Raw genomic sequence first — 20,858 nt, 5'->3', positions numbered from 1 at the left:
ATCGTGATCAGGTGCAGATTATGATTGATGGTGAATGATGGGGTGCAGAGGATCATGGGTAGTGTAGTACGGTAAGTAAGGGCAGATGATGGGGGATATGTCACAGGTAACTAAATTATGAGAAAATTTTCATATTTGGCTGAACCAGTTTTTCAATTTGTATTCGAATGTAGCTACTGTTGGAGCACATTTGACCTGATCTGAATATGTGTGGCATAAATGCTGACTCACCTTGTTTTGAATGAACACTGTAGTTTTTTACTGACTTGTTTCAAATTATCGAAGAAGTCCGTATTTAATAAGCATATCTGCAGGGTCTTTATGTCCTACGGTGTCGACGTTGAGTTATTAATAAACAAATATTATTACTTTGATACTTAGATTGTAGGTGCATCACTCATTTGTCAATTCTGAATCTTAGCTTCACTCTCTCCTTCCTTTTCTACATCTCATTTACACATCTGTGCTTTCTACAATTCTTCCTGTCTGGGATGCTCGTGCCTGGTAAAGTGACGTCATCTCGTTTATGTCACAAGCCGACTCAATGCTGTTATTCTACAATGTCACACACCATTTGACCATTGTTTCCTGTACAGACAGAATGGAATGTTCGTTTTTTTCTCTATTGCATGACAATGTTTGTTCGATCGTTTCTGAGATATTTGATATGTACCTCTTGATATATGCACTCTTGAGTCACTTTTATTCAGGGGAACTATCGTTTTAACTAACCAGTACCCCACACAATTTGTGCTGTAGTTTTTAATCATTCTCATTGCATTGTCAATTATTTCTGTATTTTTTACACCTTGTGAATTTCTTCATAGTGTTATATTATTTCCTATAGTGAAACAAATAGTTGGGACGGGACATATCAAACGCCTAATTTCTTTTACTTTTTTAACAACCAACACAGCCAATAGCTATGCTAAATACAGTCAACATTTGAAGTGGATCAAAACCCTGTCTTAAAAGTTGTCTTAAATCCAATACCCAATACCCGTTCTTGTCTAAGTACAGCTTTGATGAACGTTTTTGATCCACTTTAAATGTTGACTAGTATAGTTGGTTTCAGCAGGAGGGCCAGTCATTGTTCTAGACAACATTTGGTTGGAGAAAAATCAGTCTAGTACAGGATGAGTCATCAATATTTTTGGGATGTATTCCTGAAAAGAGAAAGACTAAGGTTTGCTGCTGTAAATGTGAATTTTGTGAATGTTTAGGACAGGGGTCTTCAAGTACTCTTCCTCGAGGGCCAGATTTTAAAATTGTACATATGATGCGTGCCAAACTTTTACCCCTATTTTTACCTTTTATATATTTTTTACTTTGACCTATTGCAAAAAGTGCAAGTGTAAATAATCAGCACATACAGAACTGTTTTACTTTCATAAATTGTTACATAAATTGTTGTCTTCTCTTAATGACTAAAATGTTACTCCTGTTTTCTTTTTTAAAGATATATAGGCTAAACCAGGGGTTTTCAAACTTTATGTGTGTGTGGACCACTATTTGTAATCAAGAATTTTCGCGGACCACCTCATAATACTCATAATAAAATATGTCTACACAAAGTCTTGAATTTATCTGCACCTCTAAATAGGCTTCCTAGCACTAAAACTATAACTGGTCATCACATCAGTACAACAGATTCTTAAAACATATTCTTAAAAATATATATTTTTCTTAAAAAAATATATTATTTTATATTTTATTTTGCCTTTACACGGACCTCCTGCAGTACCCTCACGGACCACTAGTGGTCCGCGGACCACAGTTTGGGAATGGCCGGGCTAAACCACCTTTTAATTGTACACTACATTTAGATACGAAGGTCGGAGTTCGCCCCCTAGTGGCAGTCGTAATGAAATTTCTGTTTGATCGTAAAGCCGTGTCAAAGCAAGAGCCTTTAATCTACATACAGTACGTATTTATACTTGGTTAGCATCCCATGCAGCCCATTTCTGACTCGCTTTCCGTTTTTCGGCCGTCACCATGTACAGTGGAAAGGTTAAAGTTACCACGCTCATTTTAAATCAGACAAAGATGACTGGCGGGCTGAATAATGATGATTGGAGGGCCGCAATTGGCCCGTGGGCTGCCAGTTGACTACCCTTGGTATAGGCAGTGACATGTAGAAGGCAGTGTTTCCAGATGGCAGGGGCGTAACTACTCAACTATAGCCAAAACGCAAAAATATTAGCATGCAAACAGCTGCAAATGCATATTAACTCTTTCCCATCCATTGACGAGTTATCATGTTAATTAAGAGAAAACATTTCCCTGCCAATGACGCTTTCCTGACAAGTTTCTACAGTAATCTGTAATTCCGTTATTATCTACTAGATGGCCAATTACCCAATTTATATAAAAACTGAAGCAAAAATTAATTTAATTCAATTAAAAATTGTTCTGAATCTGATCTGTAACAAAATTCCCCAAAAATGCAATTATTTCAACTATTTCAGAAGATACCAACCCATTTAGGTTATAAAAAAAGAACAAATGAAGATAGGATAAAATGTTTTTTTCCCATTTTGTTTGTTTGTCTGAAAGCAGAGGGTCTGTTATTTCATTTGATATATTTGTATGTTTATATATTTATAGAAGAAAATTTTCCTGGAAGGCATTTTGTGAAACTTTTGTGAAAAACACCAAAATTGCTGGCGGGCAACTCTTAAAAATTAAGGCTGGTGGGGAATGAGTTAAGTGTATAATAGAATATAAACTAGCATGTATTTTATAATTATCAAGCTGTCATTTCCTTCTCCTTATTTGTATAGCCTGTTTTTTTTTATGTATTTTCTATAAATATGTTCTATATGGCTATGTGCTCATCATTATTTCAAAGCTAATGTTGTCTGTAAGTTTGTGCTCATGTTAGCGTTCTGAAAACGGATGAAACACGATCTTACTGTCTGCTTCAAGTTTATTATTATTATCGCCCTTCTCTTTCAATAAGACAATTAACAACGTTTGACTGATTTTTGACAACGTTTGTATTACAACTAGATATCACACACAGACAGCCAAACTCACATCTTGGGCCAGTTATAATATGGTAGCCCTATTGGAAATGTTAACCAAATAGGTTATTTTCATCTTTAAACATATCTATATATAATTGTCTGTATACATTATAACAATAATTCCTTTACAAGCACATTTAAGAGTTTGGTTTATAGAATCAAGTGACCTTTGAAGTCGTTCTCTTAATGCTCTGTTTTCCTCTGTATGGCAGGGCAGTAAAATATTTTGATATAGCCTGATTTTGCCAGCTATGAATTTTTGGGGAGGATTATTGGTGTGGCGGGCCGCCATCCTTCTCCATGGAAAAAGGTTTTGCAGGTTTTACTTAATCCCAACATGCTCTCCTCAATTAACAAGACTGACTGTGAAGCACGAATGAATGAGAAGGAATGGAGACGGTGAAGGGAGAGCGAGAGAGAAAGAGAGAGAGAGAGAGAGAAATCCTGGAGTAGCACACATCTGAGGAACAAGAGCGAGCAACTGGGATGTGTTGCCATAACAACGAATTCAGCAGGCCACCTACTAGCTTGTGTGTTTGTGTGTGTGAGATGGAGGAGAGGGTAGAACAAGGAAGCAGAACCGTGTGTGTGTGTGTGTGTGTGTGTGTGTGTGTGTGTGTGTGTGTGTGTGTGTGTGTCAGTGAGCAGTGTTGAAGGAGAGTGGGAAAAAAAAGGTGTGCATGAAGCTTGCTTGTGATTGGTCACACCTCTCCGGTCTTTGTGCGGAGTGGTGCATGTTGGGTTAATGTCCGTCGTCACTGCCGCCTTCTCTGATAGCTGCAGTACAGGATCTGAGGGAGGGGTCTTTCTGCGCCTCCTTCCTCCTCCTCCCTTTCTCTCTCTCTATCCTCCTCCTACTAAAGTAAAAACAATAAAATTCATAATGGAGAATGACTGAATGTAGCTGATACCACAGAAACCAACACCAGTCTCTCCCTTAGTCACTATTGCTCAGTAAGTCATTTAGGGTGTACAAGTACCACATTGCTCAGACTCTCTGCTTGAACAGGCTGGGTTTTGAGTGATGGTCCTTTGCCTGCCGTGCACACACACACACACACACACACACGCACGCACACACACACACACACACACACTCACATTCACACCAGGAGAGCAGCACGTCGTGTGGATGATGTCATCCCATTTGCATCCTGCAGTGTTTTCGGTGCGACTACTACAGACCCTTTGTTGCCCTTTATGCTAAACTCAGACCAGTTTTATGGTTCCTTTTAGCTTGGTTAGCTAAATATTGAATCATAGAGTCATTTTTATTGGGTAAATGAGTCATTCAGGCCTGTATAGAAAGGTTAGCAAAATATGGGATAGTATTTTGCAGCTTCTTCGGATGAATGTCTCGGTGTATTAGTAGTCCCAAATCAGTGTTGTATTTGTGCTTGTTAGTTTGATTTTTATACCCATAATATTTTAATTTTATATAAGTGAGTTTGATCCATTTGTAGTATGAATTTAAGTATAATATATCTATAAAAAAATTCAATACATTTTTATTTTGCTTAAACCCTATTTGCTTTGACTGAAATATAAGTTATTAGTGTTTATAACTTTAACACTACGCATATAACTTGCACGGTCTATAAGGTTTATCAGACAGATCTTTTTCACACAACATCTGTGTGCTTTGGTAGTTTATTAATAGCTCACTCAGAAGCTTTTGTCTACATTTTAGATGTTAGATAATGTAATAGAGATGCTCTTTGAAATAAGAGCTGGTGATTTAATAAACTTATATTGAATGTCAGAATTTTCCCACAGGCAATCACATATATTCAACACAATTGCAACATTGTGACTGTGATATGGTTTATATTTCATTTCATGCATGTTAAAACCAGGAAAATAATTTTAAATGGATTCTAAAGGACAAAAGTTAATTATAATCACTTGCATGTATTATTAGGTGATATGTTTGATTTTCACCTTGCTGTGCGACTACTAAATCCAATGTGCATTGGAAACAATGGCGTGGGTTCTTTCTGCCTATTACGCATGATGCTTATCGCTGAGTCAGCAGTATAAAGTCACGTTTGGTCACACACGATCACACGTCTAGGATAACCTTCATGCTACTTTTGTGACCGCACAGTATCTTAAAAGCTGCCCACCCACCCCACAACTTCAGGCCACAATATTGGATTTAGACTGTGCCCATTATTTCAGCTGCTATTTGCGTTTCGAAATTTAGGGGTGCTGTGGAATGAGCTGTTGCAAATCGCAATCTCACCACTAAATGTCTCAAAAAAAAAAAAAAACCTCACACTGGATCTTTAATCCGATCCTGAAGACCTTCATTCGCTGGTTCAGGTGTGTTTGGTTACAGATGGAGCGATATAGCATGGTGTCTATTTTGGATATGTCATTAAAATATTGTTTGCCTATAACATCACGAATGCTGATTATGTTGACGTCCTACTCATTTGACACTTTGTTAGTGTAGCAGGGAAGTAAACATTCTCTATCTTTACAGTATAGTTCTCTGTTTTGAAGTTTCTAGATAAGTACCAGTTTGGAGACCTTTTGATATTTTGGGATGTGAAGTGACACTTTTATTCGCATCAAATATTTTAACTTTTGATTTTGTGTGTGTGTCTCTCTTTAGGTGATGTATCTCCTATCAGTATGTCACCCATCAGTCAGTCTCAGTTCATCCCACTGGGAGAGATTTTGTGCCTGGCCATCTCAGCCATGAACTCTGCCCGCAAGCCTGTCACACAAGATGCACTGATGGAGCACCTTTCCACCTGCTTTCCAGGTAACCCCCAAAACACATACAATGATTGTTTACTACTGCTATTTTTATACTGAGTTTATGCGTCATCTTATTCATATATCTTGTGCTTTTTGTTGGGAGCAATAAATGCGTTGTTACCATATTTCCTTTCAAAGAGAGGAATGTGTACAGTTTTTATTGATCATGGCAGCAGTGATATATTAAATGATGAAGTGTGTTATAAATGTGCATTGATCTCGATGTACAGTGCATATATATATATATATATATATATATATAATGTTGATGCAGATGAGAGGATTATAATGCTTTATAGTTTAGGCATAGTATTTCAGTTTGTAGGAGACCGCTACCACGTAGCGCAAAAAATTGTGCCGTTTTCCCCAAATAAATTGGAAATTGTGCCTAGCAAAGACTTTATGGGCGTGTTATTGCAGTTGCTTCATTTGCATAATTCCTCCATGTGCAAATAATTGGTATTGGTGGGGAAGTATATATACATATTCACACTAAGAATTGCATATGAAGAGTTTGGTTCCGAAACGTGATAAACGCCATTTTAAAATTAGTTACCACTAAAATCAGTATCGTCAAATCTGGTCAGTATTAAAAAGTAAATTCTTAATTTTACACAAAATCCGATATCCGCTGTGTTATTCTGTCATCTTTTCTCTCTTTTTCCCAATCTGCGACAAACCCTAATCCTCCTTTTCTCCAGAATGCAATAAATCTGCTCAACAAATCACAGCGCACCATTCCACGCATTGTAAACAATAATGGCGGCAGCCGCGGCACGTTGAATACACGGAATCCTATTGTTTCTCATCTACTTTGACCCTTTTGATCAACAAACAAACAAAAACAAAATAATACTTTTGATGGCATTGATAAACCTGTGGTGGTTTTCTGTGGCGTTGAAGTAACGTAAGCCATCAAAATCGAATAATTTATGTGAGAGGCACTCAGGCGAAGGAAAAAAGCCGACTGTTGCTTGTTCCCACACGACAGCATCAAGCTTCTGTCATGCTAACACATTGACTCCAGGGGATCTTATGAAAAACTTTCCATTATTACTCAAAGTCAACGAAAATCGAGCAGGACCAAAACATTTTACAGCTGATCGCTGTCAAAAAAGTTCAGCAAAGACGTCCCAAGGATGACAGCAGCAATATAGTGCTCTTAATATGACAAAGTAAGTGTTTTTTTTTATTAAATGCCTTTAATTTGTATACCACTAATCAACTAAATGAATATAACATGGCAAAGATGAATGCATTTATATATTGATTCAATAGATTTATAGCATTTTGAAAAAAACCTCATGGATTTATTGCATTTTGCAGAAAAAAAGTTTAGTTTTTTAATTTTTTATGTTATTATAACCTAAAGATGCTATGTCAAAGTTTGTAACAGAAAATAGAAGTTTTTCATCTTGTCACTTTCTTGGTATAGAAAACACATTTTTACCGAAATTAGTCAAAATGGATTTATTGCATTTTGGAACCAAACTCTTTATATATTAATGTCAAAGAGACAATCTTTGCTGTAAAAAATTATACATATTTAACGAATGCAGACCTTCCGTGAGGATGGCCAAATGTCACAAACACACTATTTGGTTCAATCATTTATAAATATAATATCATGTATTAAAAAACAATTTATATTTCAATTTATAAATTATATGTATATATACAATTTATATTTCATTTGTAAAAATATTACCTGTCAAAATGATTTAGGGTTACCATGTGTATTAGTTTTGAGCTGTTGTTTTCTGGGAATAACAAACCTGCAAATGTCACGACTGGCCAATCAGAATCAAGCATTCCAACAAACCGTGTAATAAGAAAATTTTATACAGAAATACTTGAAACAGAAAAACTTTTTTGGACTTTGTAAAAATATTTTTAGCTACTGGAATTTACAGAAATTATAGCACTGGGTCAAGTTCATAAATCTGTATTTTTTGCAGTGGCATTAATGGCAGTAAGTTATACTGAGCATGGTTGTAATTTAGAAAAAGAAAACGGAAAGGGGTGATCCAGGTTCCATACCAAACCGTATATCTCAACTATTTTATAACCGTGTATAATACTGTATTTTCTGTGTAATGATCGGTTACAATGGTTAAGTGACTGATTTTTAATAGAAATTACAAATGAATTAGCCTGGTTAGCCAGACCTACATCAAGATGTAAGGTCTGGCAACTCTTCACACAAACGGCTCAATGCAAGGGGCGGGAGATAAGGTTGTCCCTCAAAATGCCTCTGCACGCAATAGGATAGCGCTATGACCAATGAGAACAACGAAGAAGGTGACGTAGTTACCGTAACCAGTCGGCAAAACTCCAAACACATCTTTCTTGCTTAAAAAGGACTTCAGTAGGGTTATTTGCTCTTCTCTCAAAGAAAAACATAAGTCTAAGTCCTCCAGAGTCGCGGCCAAAGCCGCTTCAAAAGAAAGCTGTTCGCCAGCAGCAGCAGCCATTCGTTGCAGCTCTGTCGTCATCATGTTAAGCCCGCCCCACAGACGCTACACACGATGTGATTGGCCTGACCAAATTTTGGTTTTTGGAGCTGTTAAGTGTATTGTGAGTGCCTAGACTAAACCCTGGCAGCAAATATATTTTGCGGCCGCTAGGGTGCGTCTAGATTTCTAGGCTACAAATGAATATGACATAATCACAATAGAATTTATATTTTAAATTTCACTCTGCTTATAATGTAAATGTCTAGAGAAATATGTTAGTTTTTTTAAGACATTACTTTCAATGAAAGTGTAGAATGACCCTTTTTTACACCTCACATTGCCCGGCCCTATTTAGAAAAAATCATCAATCAAATTGCAAAGTGTGCAAACCAGAATAAGGTCTGTCTGTCTTTACGTTAAGAAGTGGGAAAAAAAGAAAAGAGGCACAGAGTCTCCGGGTTGCGTCATGTTGGTATGGCAACTACCACAGTATGATGTAATGGCAGGCAACACTTAACCCTGACTAGTTACAGCTTATCTCCTCCTTTATTCATTGTGCATGTTTGTAAGCTTGTTTCTGTGATGAGAGTGTTGAAAAGCTGATTTGGGTAAAGTTAGGACTTTATGACACTGTGTACTCAGTTGGTAATACTTGTCTGTAAGTGTACAGGCCATGTTTACTTCATTTACACAAGGGACATCCACAGTACTGAGTCATGCCACGAAGCTAAATTCTGTATTTGAATGTCTTACTTTAATGTTTTTACAAAAGTATGTACATCATAATATTTTTACACTCTAAAAATGCTGGGTGGTTTTCGACTTGTGAATGGGTAAATTGTAGACAGCACCAACTGCTGGGTTATAAGTAAACCTATGTATAGGTTTATTTGTAAGTCAATGGTTGATTCTAACCCAGCATTGATATTAATAAGATTTTTGGAAAACATGAATTGTGGACAGGACAAATAATTGCTCTGTAATTATACAAAAGGGGGGAATACTAAATACTGAGAAATGTTGAAGTTCAATTTTAGTTTATTTAACTTATTCTTAAACTTTGGCTTCAATTTCATTGCTATTTTAGGCAACATTTATGAAGGAAAATAATGATGATGTTTCACAAATCTTTTTCAATCAAATACATTTATTGTTTAATAAGAAGGCCTCTTAAGTCACAGAATGGCAGTTTAGGCCTTGTTATTACTTTGAGGCACTTAAAATCTTCATGATGAAAGATGAGGTAATGCCTGGTCTACTGTGATTGGTGGTGGCATAAATCAGAAAGCAAGGTTCTACTTTTGATTGGCGTTCTGTTGCTATTTGTGTGATCACATCTACTCATCTTTAATCCTACTTTTGGCACATCAGAGGGGTTTTGGATAATGCTGACATAAACATGAACCCACTTATCTGTTACCTTTTACTCTTTTACCATTTTACCATCTAAATGTTTTTACTATTCTTTTGACTTAAAAAGTTACCTAAAAGCCATTAGTATTGATGATTAAAATTTATGATTAACAAAATTTAGCCAAATAGAAAATGATATGTCAGCACTAATTTTAGGTTGGCATGATGGAATTGATTATCAATCTTACATGTGATTGTTTTTTTATCAGGTGTACCCACTCCGAGTCCAGAGATCCTGCGTCACACACTGAACATGTTGGTACGGGAGAGGAAGATCTACCCCACACCAGAAGGTTACTTTATTGTTACTCCTCAGACCTACTTCATCACCCCCTCCCTCATCCGCACCAACAGCAAGTGGTACCACCTTGACGAGCGGCATCCAGATCGACAGCAACAACAACAACAACTTCAGCCACAGCAGCAGCAACAGCCACCACCACCACAACAGCAATGTACATCACCACAATCTGGAACCATCACTCCCTCCACTTCTGGATGTGTGCGAGAAAGGCCTAATCCTAAGAATCACAGTGAGTCCTATAATGCATATCGTGATGAGCTGACCAACCTTCATACATCCACAATTCAGAGGAAGTCCCCAAAAGAACCCAAAGGAGATCCCCCTTCATACCCTCAACCCCCACCCGCTCCACCTGCCATTCAGCACCCTCCTGATCCCACAGACAAGAGCAAAAGCATGACCGCCACCTTTTCTTACAAGACAGACACACTGACCAAGAAAAAAGAGGGCAGTGGTGGGGGGAGCTGTGAGAGGCAGTCTAAAAAGTTTGGGCTGAAGCTGTTCCGCTTGAGCTTCAAGAAGGACAAGACCAAACAACTGGCCACCTTTTCAGCACAGTTCCCTCCAGAGGAGTGGCCCCTGAGGGACGAGGACACGCCATCGGCCACAGCTATACCCCGTGAGGTGGAAATGGAGATCATCCGCCGAATCAACCCGGACCTGACTGTGGAGAATGTGGCTCGTCATACAGCCGTCATGAAGCGGCTGGAGGAGGAACGTGCTCAGCGCTGTAAGGCCAACTCATCTGCACAGCACAGTGCCCGAAGTCGGCGCAGTCGAGGCCACCGGCGCGTCCCACATGGAAAGTCGCGTTCGCACAGCAAGACACGGGCTTCTAGAGGAGACCCCTCTGAAGGCTCAAATCTTGACCTGCAAGCAGTAAGTCTGGAGAGGGACTACCGTTTCTTTAGCCACTCACTGGTACGCTCACCAAGAGAGGGAATGTACACGGTGGAACGCAGGAGTGGTGGTGCCTATCTTGTCCACAGCAACCCCAACATTGCTGAGTCGCACTTTCCTGTTACCCCAGAGTGGGATGTATCGGGGGAGCTTGCAAAGAGGCGGACAGAGATGCCTTTCCCCGAGCCTTCACGTGGGACATCACATTCAAAAGTGCACCGTAGCCACAGTCACACGCAGGACCGCAAGTCACGCAACGAGCGGTCTGATAAAGCTAAAGAGCGATCGCGTTCTATGGACAACTCCAAGGGACCACTGGGTGGTGGGAGCTCTACACTTGGCACAGTTGAAGATTATGACCGCAGTACGGATGACAGAAGCCGATATTATACTGATGATGGGACGCTGAGGGCCTCCTCTCAAAAGGCTCCGCACTACTCGTGCATCATGTTCTCTGCTGCAAAGTTCAGCTCTGAAATGTCTGTACCTGATATGGGCAAATTGAGTCTGGATGAATCAAGACTTTGCAGTCCTCTTGAAAGGAATAAGAGCAGGGACAGCTTGCCAGCCTACAGTGACCTGAAGGCCCTGTCGCCAAAGCCTTTGACCGATGACTACTTCCAGTGCAATACATCGAATGAAACAATCCTTACTGCCCCACTGCCTCTGGGCAAATCTGACCATGACACTTTAACCCCATCTGACGGAATCCGCAAGGGCTCTCCAGCTGACCGGCAGACACCGCACCTCACCTCGCCTCACCCCTTGGAGTACAAGGAGGACTCCTCTACCAAGGGCCACAATGGTTCTGGCAAACCCACACCAAGCCAGACCCCTGAGCCTATGCCCAATGGACGATTGATACAGCACCAACACAACACTGATCCAGGGGGTGGGGGAGGTGGTGGTAGCACTGGTGGCGGGGTGGACAAGCGGAAAGAGATTTTCAGTAAGGACACTTTGTTCAAACCGCCACATAATATTTTGACTGTGAGCTATGTGGACAGTGGCTACTCAAAGTCGGGCACTTTGCGTAAGACTCCTCACATGAAATCATCCGAAGTCCTTGACACTCTGGAGACACAACAGCCACCTAACTCCACCCCTTTGTCTGCTTCTGCTCCAGCACCTACAGGCTCAGAACAGGGTGCCCCCTCAACATCTGAGGCTGCTTTTGACTATTACAACGTGTCAGATGATGATGATGATGATGAGGAGGAGGTGGAAGAAGCCCCCCATAAAGAGGCAGCTCCAACAGAGACAAAGGGACGGTCAGGGGCTGGAGAGGGTGGCGGAGGAGTAGGGACCATGCAGTGGTTGTTAGAACGGGAGAAAGAGCGTGATCTACAGCGGAAGTTTGAGAACAACTTGACTCTGCTGAGCCCTAAGGAAAGTGAGAACAATAACAGCCAAAAGTCGGCACACTCAGCACGGCTGGACAGCATGGATAGCAGTAGTGTGACTGTAGACAGTGGGTTTAACTCCCCTCGGTAAGTACAAAGCAATTGTTGAGAGATGCTTGTAATACAGTGCATATTACGCAACCTGTATTTGAGTGCACATTGCCATGTTAATTGTTGGGGTATCATGGTTGACCGTGAAATAGTGTTTATGGTATATCTTATGATTTATCTTGTTTTGCAATTTGCAAAGTTCTTAGCAGTCTGCAGGATAACTGGGGATTGGTTTATTGTGGAAATCAGACAACAACATTTAACAAGCAGACAGTATAACATTTAGCTCATCTAACAACATAAACCACTAATGTACCAGAATCGAATATTCTTCTTGACAGCCTACAACAGGGGTCTCAAATCTTTTTTTGAGCAAGGGCTACCACAATGGATAAAACAATCTGGAGGGCTACTTTTAGATATAGTTTACTCAAAACTAGCTAATAACCAAGCTAATATAAAAATATCTAATAAATAAATAATAAAATTGAGGCTATCAGTAGAATGTGCTTTGGCGGGGCAGTGTGGGCAGGTTGGAGACAACTGGCCTACAATTTTTTTTATTTCAATGTACTGTTTTAAATAAATATTGATAGCAATATTCAGGTTAGTTTGTATGTTTGAGGTCATACTTTATAATTTGTTGTATCACACCTCACACTACTACAGTACATGTGCTGGTAGGTTTCTCCCCTTTTCTTTGTCATGGCCACAGACCAGTACAGACGGCCTTTAGGTGGGTTTCCCAAGGCTGTGTATGTGTTAGCAAAAGCCCTTTATGAGTGAGAGGATGAGGAGTTTTTTCAGCTGCTAAAAATAGACCCCTTGGGTCTGTATGACTCATTCAGAGGGATATGGCAGGGGTAGAATAACTAAGAAAACCTACATGTTGCACACATGCTGCAGGTACTCCTCATAATAGTGCAGGTTTTTTGCTGTTAGCTGCACTTGCTGATCTAGTCTGTAAACTAGCTGCATTCTGGGACCTTAAAATTGTGATTCCTGTGACCTCATTTCATCTATGCCGGTTCTAAAAATGCAAGCTTGATGCTACAAATTTCTGAGCTGATTTTTTGTATTTTAATATAACACTTTAAATGTCATTACCAAGAAAAATCAATACCTAACAAGGAATGGTGATGGTTAAAAAAGGGGTCACGAGTAAAGTCGTGGCCCAGTCACAAAGGTATTGGAGCTATTTCATAACTCATACTGTATGAAAGATTGGAGCCCCACAAAAGCAGGGTTCCTCAAATCTTACCCTGGAGGGCCGGACCGCTACAGAGTTTATCTCCAACCCTTATCAAACTTACCCACCTGTGATTTCTAGTGATCTTAAAGTCCTTGATTAGCTTGATCAGGGTTGCAGCTAAACTCTGCAGTGCTCCGGCCCTCCAGGGTAAGATTTGAGGAACCCTGCCCTAAAGTAATAGTGTACCCAAAAAAGAACACTCTTATTTACTAACCTTTTAAAGCTATATGCTTGTATATTTATTATGGAACACATACGTAGGAGTTTTGGTCTGTTAGTCACACAAAGCTATTGTAAGGATTTAGAAGTTTATGCTGCATGCAAACCACCAGCAACTTGTTGCCGTGTGTCTATTTCTGTGTCTTTTTCAATAAGGTCTTTAGGCATTGGCAGCCGATTACTTATTTTTTCGCGGGTGCTCGATGCGAAGTTCGTCACAACATGTACTGTATGTAGCCCGTCATGTGTGTGTTTTGTAATTTCAAAATATGTGTTCTGCGTATCGAGGGATCCTATGTGCATCACGTGTCTTGTCAAAATAAGTGCCTGCTGCAGATGCGTCTAAAGGGTTTATAGTAAAAGAGACGCTTGCGTTTGCCAGATACTCGCCCAATCTCATGCGTAATCAAAGTTTATTGTTAAGAGAGTGTCTTGTGTGTATTTTGTGAACATGAGCGTCTCTTTTATCATAAACGGTTTTGACGCATGTGCAGCAGGATGACAAAACACTTGATGCACATGGTTCACATGACGCAACAAACACATATTTTGAAAATGCAAGCAACACACATGACACTCCGAACACTTATTTTAAATTAGCGCCCTTCGGATAAGCAGTCATGAGCTCCCAACAGGATTACTATATCTGCTTGTCCTAGTAACAACTATAAACAAATGAGTTAGGGGTCAAATTCAATCACACTAAACGCATTTGGGTCATTCTACAGAAATGTCCACTTTTTGTATGGCAAGATGTCTTAAAATGTATTTCTTTTTCTAACACTTAAACTTAGACCACATTATTAGATTACTCTTTGACTTCATGAGTATACATAAATGACAGCTTAATGATTTTTTATTTTTGTGTGCATGTACTTAAAGACTGCATAACCAATATTTTTGTCACTGGTGTTACCTTACTTCTTTAGCAATATTAAAGGTGTTTTCGAAATGTTATTTTAAATTTTTTCAGCTTTTAAGCTTAATTCTTAAGTGTAGCAGAATTCAATAAATAAAAATGTATCATCATGTCACATGTGAAAGATTTTATTTAATGTGAAAGAACAAAAAAACAGTAACACCAGTGACACAACAAATCTGGTGTTACTGATCTTCACTTCTGTTACCCATAAGAAAGGTAACACCAGTGACAATTTTCACGAAAACTGCATTTTAAAAAATTTCTCCTGCAAAGCATCAAACCACAGGTTGTCAGTCATTGTATATTCACTAAATTAAGTAGTTTAATCCATTTGGATTCTAGTTTTTTTGCAATTCCCAAACAATAAGGGAGGTCATACCAGTGACTTAAACTAAAAGCTTAATATGAAATCATGAGAAAAATTAAAAGATTTCTGATAACTGAAAGTGACAGTGGACTTATATGGGCATCTTGTCATAGATCTCCAGGAAATTGAAAGAAGAAAATCAAGTGATGTCATCAGTGTGATTTTGATTACACCAGTGACACAACTCCAGGGGACCACTACTTTCATTATATATTTTATCATATTCATTTAGGATTTTGTCTTTTAATGTAATTTACATCATATATTTGATAGTTATGGCCACATTATTGTATTTTAAATCTCAAAATAAAGCATTTTTTTTATCTGTACATGACTATGGGGACGAGCACTTCTGTGGTGCTTGGAATTCTAATGAATAAAAATCAAATATTTCTACATTGATGGCTCAAGAAGGTGTAATTGTTCAAATAACATATTGTTTCATTTTAAAATATAAAGAAATTGTAACCCTAAAGGGTGTTTCAATTGTAATATTTCTGTAAAGGCTAGGGACAGAAAAATGGAGAATGACCCGAATGACCCGTTCATGGCAGTTGCAGGCGGCTTTTTGGTATGATTTTCTATGTGCAGGGAACGTTATGGCGTTGTTTATGTGCACCAAACAGCTTATGTTTTTTGCCAATGTGCCAAAGAGTGTTCGCGCTTCAATATATGATTGACAAGACAGCTGACTCTGTGGTTGCCTAGCAATATAAAAAGCTCTTGTGTTTTCAAGCGTTTAAAATGCGTTTGGTGTGATTGGCCCCCTTTCCGTCCTTTCAGCAGGCTTGTTCGACTTTATTCAGTGCCGCAAGAACCAACGAAAGTCCGATGATGTGAACTTAACTGCTTTACTCTCATTAGTAGTCGCTCCCGAAAGTCAATCTTCATTTGCATAAAATTAAACTTTTCTCAGATTTAGCTGGATGCGGACACTCCCCGACACGTTGCTAGTTTAAAATACTTTTATAGTGCTTTATGTGTATTTTTTAGCCCCTGGAACATTTTGTAGCAAAAATTATGTAAAGATTCTACATAGAAATTTTCTTAATATATTTCCTTGAAATAACAATATATGAATATAAGGGTTCATAAATAATAACTCTAAAAATTCTTTTTTTGGTGAACTGTTGCTTGAACTGAGAGACGTACGACTGCTGAGAGTGATGCGACTGTACTCTGTCCGGCCCATTAGCTTAGTCTGTAGGGTCTGGTCTGCGCCTCTGAATTAATAGCCCCAAAAAGCTTACGAGACAAACTACCACAAGTCTCTCATTTTAAGACACCCGGCAGCCCTTTTACACATATACCCACACGCGCGCAATCATTCACTATTTTCTGGATGACTCATCACATTAGCGATGATGTCATTCCGCAGCTCCTGGAAAAACACCAGCATAGCTCTTGTGCAGAGACACAATTTAGTTTGTGATTGATGTGATGTAGTAATGCAATTACGTAGAGTGGGAAATGCAAAAAAAGACTATTCTGCTCAATGCAGTACTGCTGTTAAATACTTTATAAAGAGTTTATTTTCTTACTGCAAATAAGAGTATATACTTTCTTATAACTGGCCTTAAGTACTTTTCTGCATTGGTACTGTCAACAATTTTGTCATTGTAAGCATTTAGGTAAGACTGATGCCTTGTACAATGATTTACTGTATATACAGTACAGTTAAAATATTTAAATTGGTTTCGCTTTCCTCATACACTTTTATAACTATTTGGATTTTATCTTGTTTCTCTCTCTCTCATTGCTCATTTCTCTCCTCACCACTTTTTCAGCACACGGGAAAGCTTGGCATCCAACACCTCGAGCATCGTGGAGAGTAACCGGCGACAGAATCCGGCCCTAAGTCCAGGCCACATGGGTACCACCAGCATCGGCCCCCCATTCAGCTTCCGCGCAATCCCAGAGCCCCCTACAACGCAACCTGAGAAACTGCAGAAATCCCCCAACTGCCTTGCCTCCATCACCAGCGTCTGACATGGGCCCACCTGGGGTGACGTAGGGTCAGGGTGATCTGCAATTTTTGGGGTGCCACAGTGCAGGAGGTTGGGTGACTCCCTCCATCAAGCACCTCGACTATATGGGGACTGTTAAACCCACAGGCATGACTTCCAGAGACTGTTCCTACAGCATAAAAGGTCACTGCAAAAAAGAACAGAAAAGGGGGAAAAACATAAGGAAATTTCTCATCATAGGATTTACCTTAACAAGCAATTAATCAGGAAATTCTCCAGTTGGAATCAATCATTATTTTCGAAATAGTCTTGAAAGAACTGGTAATTTAACATTGCTTTATTTTCAGCAGTATTTTTTGTCCGTCACAGATTAGAGATCATGGATTAAGTTTTGCACGCATTAAGAAATAGATGCCGATGTGCAGGTCTGAGGTATTAACGATGAAGATTTGTGATATTGGTATACAGTGCAAGTTTAAAAAAATGAGGCATAATTTAATTCATGGTTCATAAAGTTGTATAATATTCTGAAAAAATAAACCCATCTGTCATAATTGCTATTAGCTACATTAATAAAACAATAAGAATCACACGTACATGCTTATTACAAACAACACATAGACGAATTAGTGGAAAAAAAGATCTCGTTCTGAAATTAAAAGATTTATTTAGGACAAAGGACTATTGATTTTTTTTTAAACCCAAACTTGTGCATACAAGTACTTTGTATGCAACTTTACATTACCTAATGGATTTACCTGGTTCATAAAAGTTTATATTCATATTTAATCTCAGGTCATAAATAGTTACTCTCCTAAGAAGAAGTTAAAACATTTGTCTGGAATCATGTTTCTCTGGATCATTTCACCAAACTTTTGTTTCTTTGGGAATAAAACAATGTATCTGATTTTAATTATGTCACAATTTTGCTATTAGTTTAATTTATTGTGCTTTTTTAAAACATTTTCCTTTTAGAAATGAAATATAAAAACATCAGACATGTGAACCAGACACCTATAGTCTCATGATCCAGAAACATGCTTGTCTTCTGTGTAGCTCAATGTCTTGCTGTACAAAAGAAGGAGGATGTTGGAAATCGCAGTGACAGGAACACAGGTGTTGTGTCTATAACATCCATAGCTCCATGGAAAGGTCATGCCATTCTCTTCCTTTGGGCCAGTGGGATTCAAAGACTCTGCCCTTTTGCTGCTCCGATAAAACCTTTATTTTCGAATATTTTCCTACTTGAGTTCAATCCACACCACAGTGATTCTTATTTTCAGGTTCATTTCTTTTTTTGCATGGGATTTGAGCTGTTTTTGACAGTTACTCAAACCATCTGACCTGTGTAAAAACTACAGTCCATATTCACAATCTTCTCAACCCTTCATGCCTTCACTAAATGTTTGTTTTGGTTAGATCTGCTTAAGTTATGTACAAATAATTTGCTCCACTATTATTCAATGTCAGAGATGAAATGGATTACGTACCATTTTGATCCATGAACGACGGCCCATTTTCCAAGATTGAATTAAACATTAAAATACTTGATTTGAACATTTGGACTATGGCTTTAACTGTTTGGCATGACATCTCAAGAGCGCACCGGATCTCGTCTCTTCTGGCGGTGACTCGGTGAGGATCGGGAAAGAGAGCAGAGCTCATGTCACATCCATTGGTGCTATTATGTGGTGATTCTCCTTTTTTTTTTACTTACGTTCTGTTTGTTTTGTATGCTTCATTGCTTTTTGATGAGTGGATATCCTCAAGTGGGACTTCTTGTCGTGTTTGAGTCTTAAGACCACTTTCAGCTCACTCCCTCTCACTCTGAATATTATCCACACATACACATACACATGCACACGCCTGCAATCAGCCATGCAAACAACCCCACATACATGCACATAACTAGCTACCTCCACCACCTGTGTAACAACAAGGTAGGGATGTGTACAGATTTGGATTCTTTGCCTGTGGAACACAGCGCTGACACAGCCTCTTCTCTGTGAATGTTGACAAGGAGCGGCGGACATTGTAACTAAGAGGACTTCTTCAAAATAATCAGTATTAAGTGCTGTAGTACTCAATTTTTCTCAGTTTTCGACAGAAGTGTCTTTTACTTATTTGCAAGTTTAAATGTATAAACCTGTCAAGCACTGCATTAACGAAACAGTTCAAATTTGATTTTCATTCCCTTCAATGTTTTTGTAGGCAGCAATTTTCAGTTCTTTTAAAGTTTATCTAATTTTAAGCCCAGTGAACAATTATCCAATTCTAGTTTATTGACAATGCAACTAGACAGAGGCAAGGGTCGCATTCACATCCTTCTGCATATTCAAGATAATATGAGCTATGATTAAGCACCTCAGCATATACAATATTCCCAATTAAATCATAATTTTAGGCTTTTTCGCACTCTAAGATCAAATCGAAAAGAGTTTACTTGCAGTGTGAACTTCTCACCTGCTTTTTGGCAATACTGATTTGCAATAGTATTGTTTTCAGTTTCCCACCTAAATTTATGAGGTCTGTGGTTAGGATCCGGTTCTCTCTCTTAGATCCTGCAGTTGTAGGTGGGATGAATATTGAAAGACAAGAGCTTCATATATTTAATAGTAATGATATATTATTGCTAGACATCATAGAAATACATCTGAGCGAGCACCTCATAAATAGATCTATTAATGTATAATTTCGCATATCGTATTGACAGAGCTTTACTTAAAACTATTTATAATCACTTAAATCACAAAAATTCTATTTCAGTTTACTGTACCCAGAATTCTTATAGTAAAACTGTCAGAAGATGCATTTTGGTTTTCTGTCACATATTTAGTTTTAATTTTAAACCCCCCTTCACCATCTGATAATCATATTTCTCTTTTATTCCTCGCTTTAGTTTTTGATAGACAAAAGGGAGTAATGCAGCCAAGACTGCCTTGTAAAAAACATGTTTGCACTGAAATGCCTGGCCTCTGGTTGCTGTTAAGTTCATCCAAGACGGATGCTTTGTTTATATTGTAAAATATTTCATATGAAATAAAAATGACCATGAAATGTCTTCCCTAAACATTATGGATTTTAGAACCACGTCAGACAACATTGTTTCTAAATGGTGACAGTGTACAGTATCATACTGTAAATGAAATCAATCTGCCATGCTTAGTATAACTTCAAAAGAAAACTGAAAGATATGAGGGATCTTTTTGTAATGTCTATAATATTTGAAAAGAAGTCCCTATTTGTGTAGTAATGGTGTTTCATCGTTGTGGTAGTGTATGTGATAAACCCAGTTGGGAGATTGTGTTACTTTTTAAGACAATAAAATAACATGTTTGGTTATATGTTTTAAATGTCTTTTGTCTTGAAACCATTCAGTGACATGTCTGTAAGTTAAAAAGTTAGAACGCTTTATGCATTTTTAATTATAAAACCTTTTTCTATCTAAAGAAACATTTTATTTTGATAAATATCCCTTTATTACATATCATTTAGTACATTTAAAATGTAAACACTTTCAGCAAACTCTCTGGCTCATAATCAGTCTAAATAAAATATGAAAATAGTTGCAAATACAAATAATGAACTTAATGGACCCCTGTGAAATTGAATCAATAATAAGAATGAAATGTGAAAGGAATTCAACTTATTTCCTGTGGACTGTACTATGCCACCATCTACTGGACTAACACTGGTAAAACAAAAAATTAGAGAAATGGACTATAATTCAACACACACATATAGGTCAAAACACAGTACTGGTCTAAAATCACATGCCCACCTTTCGGTTCGACACAGATTTATAC

The 20,858-nt window shown here is 38.4% G+C and overlaps 1 protein-coding gene across 2 annotated transcripts in view; it reads left to right on the top strand.

The window, feature by feature from the left end:
- The window catches only part of stox2a (storkhead box 2a), a 67,782-nt gene extending 47,388 nt beyond the window's left edge, over positions 1-20,394 (top strand). For both annotated transcript variants that reach the window (XM_065265182.2, XM_065265183.2), the window contains exons 2-4: positions 5,650-5,802; positions 9,877-12,361; positions 16,873-20,394. In XM_065265182.2, the coding sequence (XP_065121254.1) occupies positions 5,650-5,802; positions 9,877-12,361; positions 16,873-17,074 (2,840 nt within the window). In that variant the 3' untranslated portion in view covers positions 17,075-20,394. The remainder of the gene's footprint in view (positions 1-5,649; positions 5,803-9,876; positions 12,362-16,872) is intronic.
- Positions 20,395-20,858: the final 464 nt, after the last annotated feature.

Source organism: Paramisgurnus dabryanus, chromosome 4 (genome assembly GCF_030506205.2).
Source record: "Paramisgurnus dabryanus chromosome 4, PD_genome_1.1, whole genome shotgun sequence".
Classification (NCBI taxonomy): domain Eukaryota; kingdom Metazoa; phylum Chordata; class Actinopteri; order Cypriniformes; family Cobitidae; genus Paramisgurnus; species Paramisgurnus dabryanus.
Note: the sequence above shows the minus strand (reverse complement) of the source record. Positions and strands in the feature narration are given on the sequence as shown.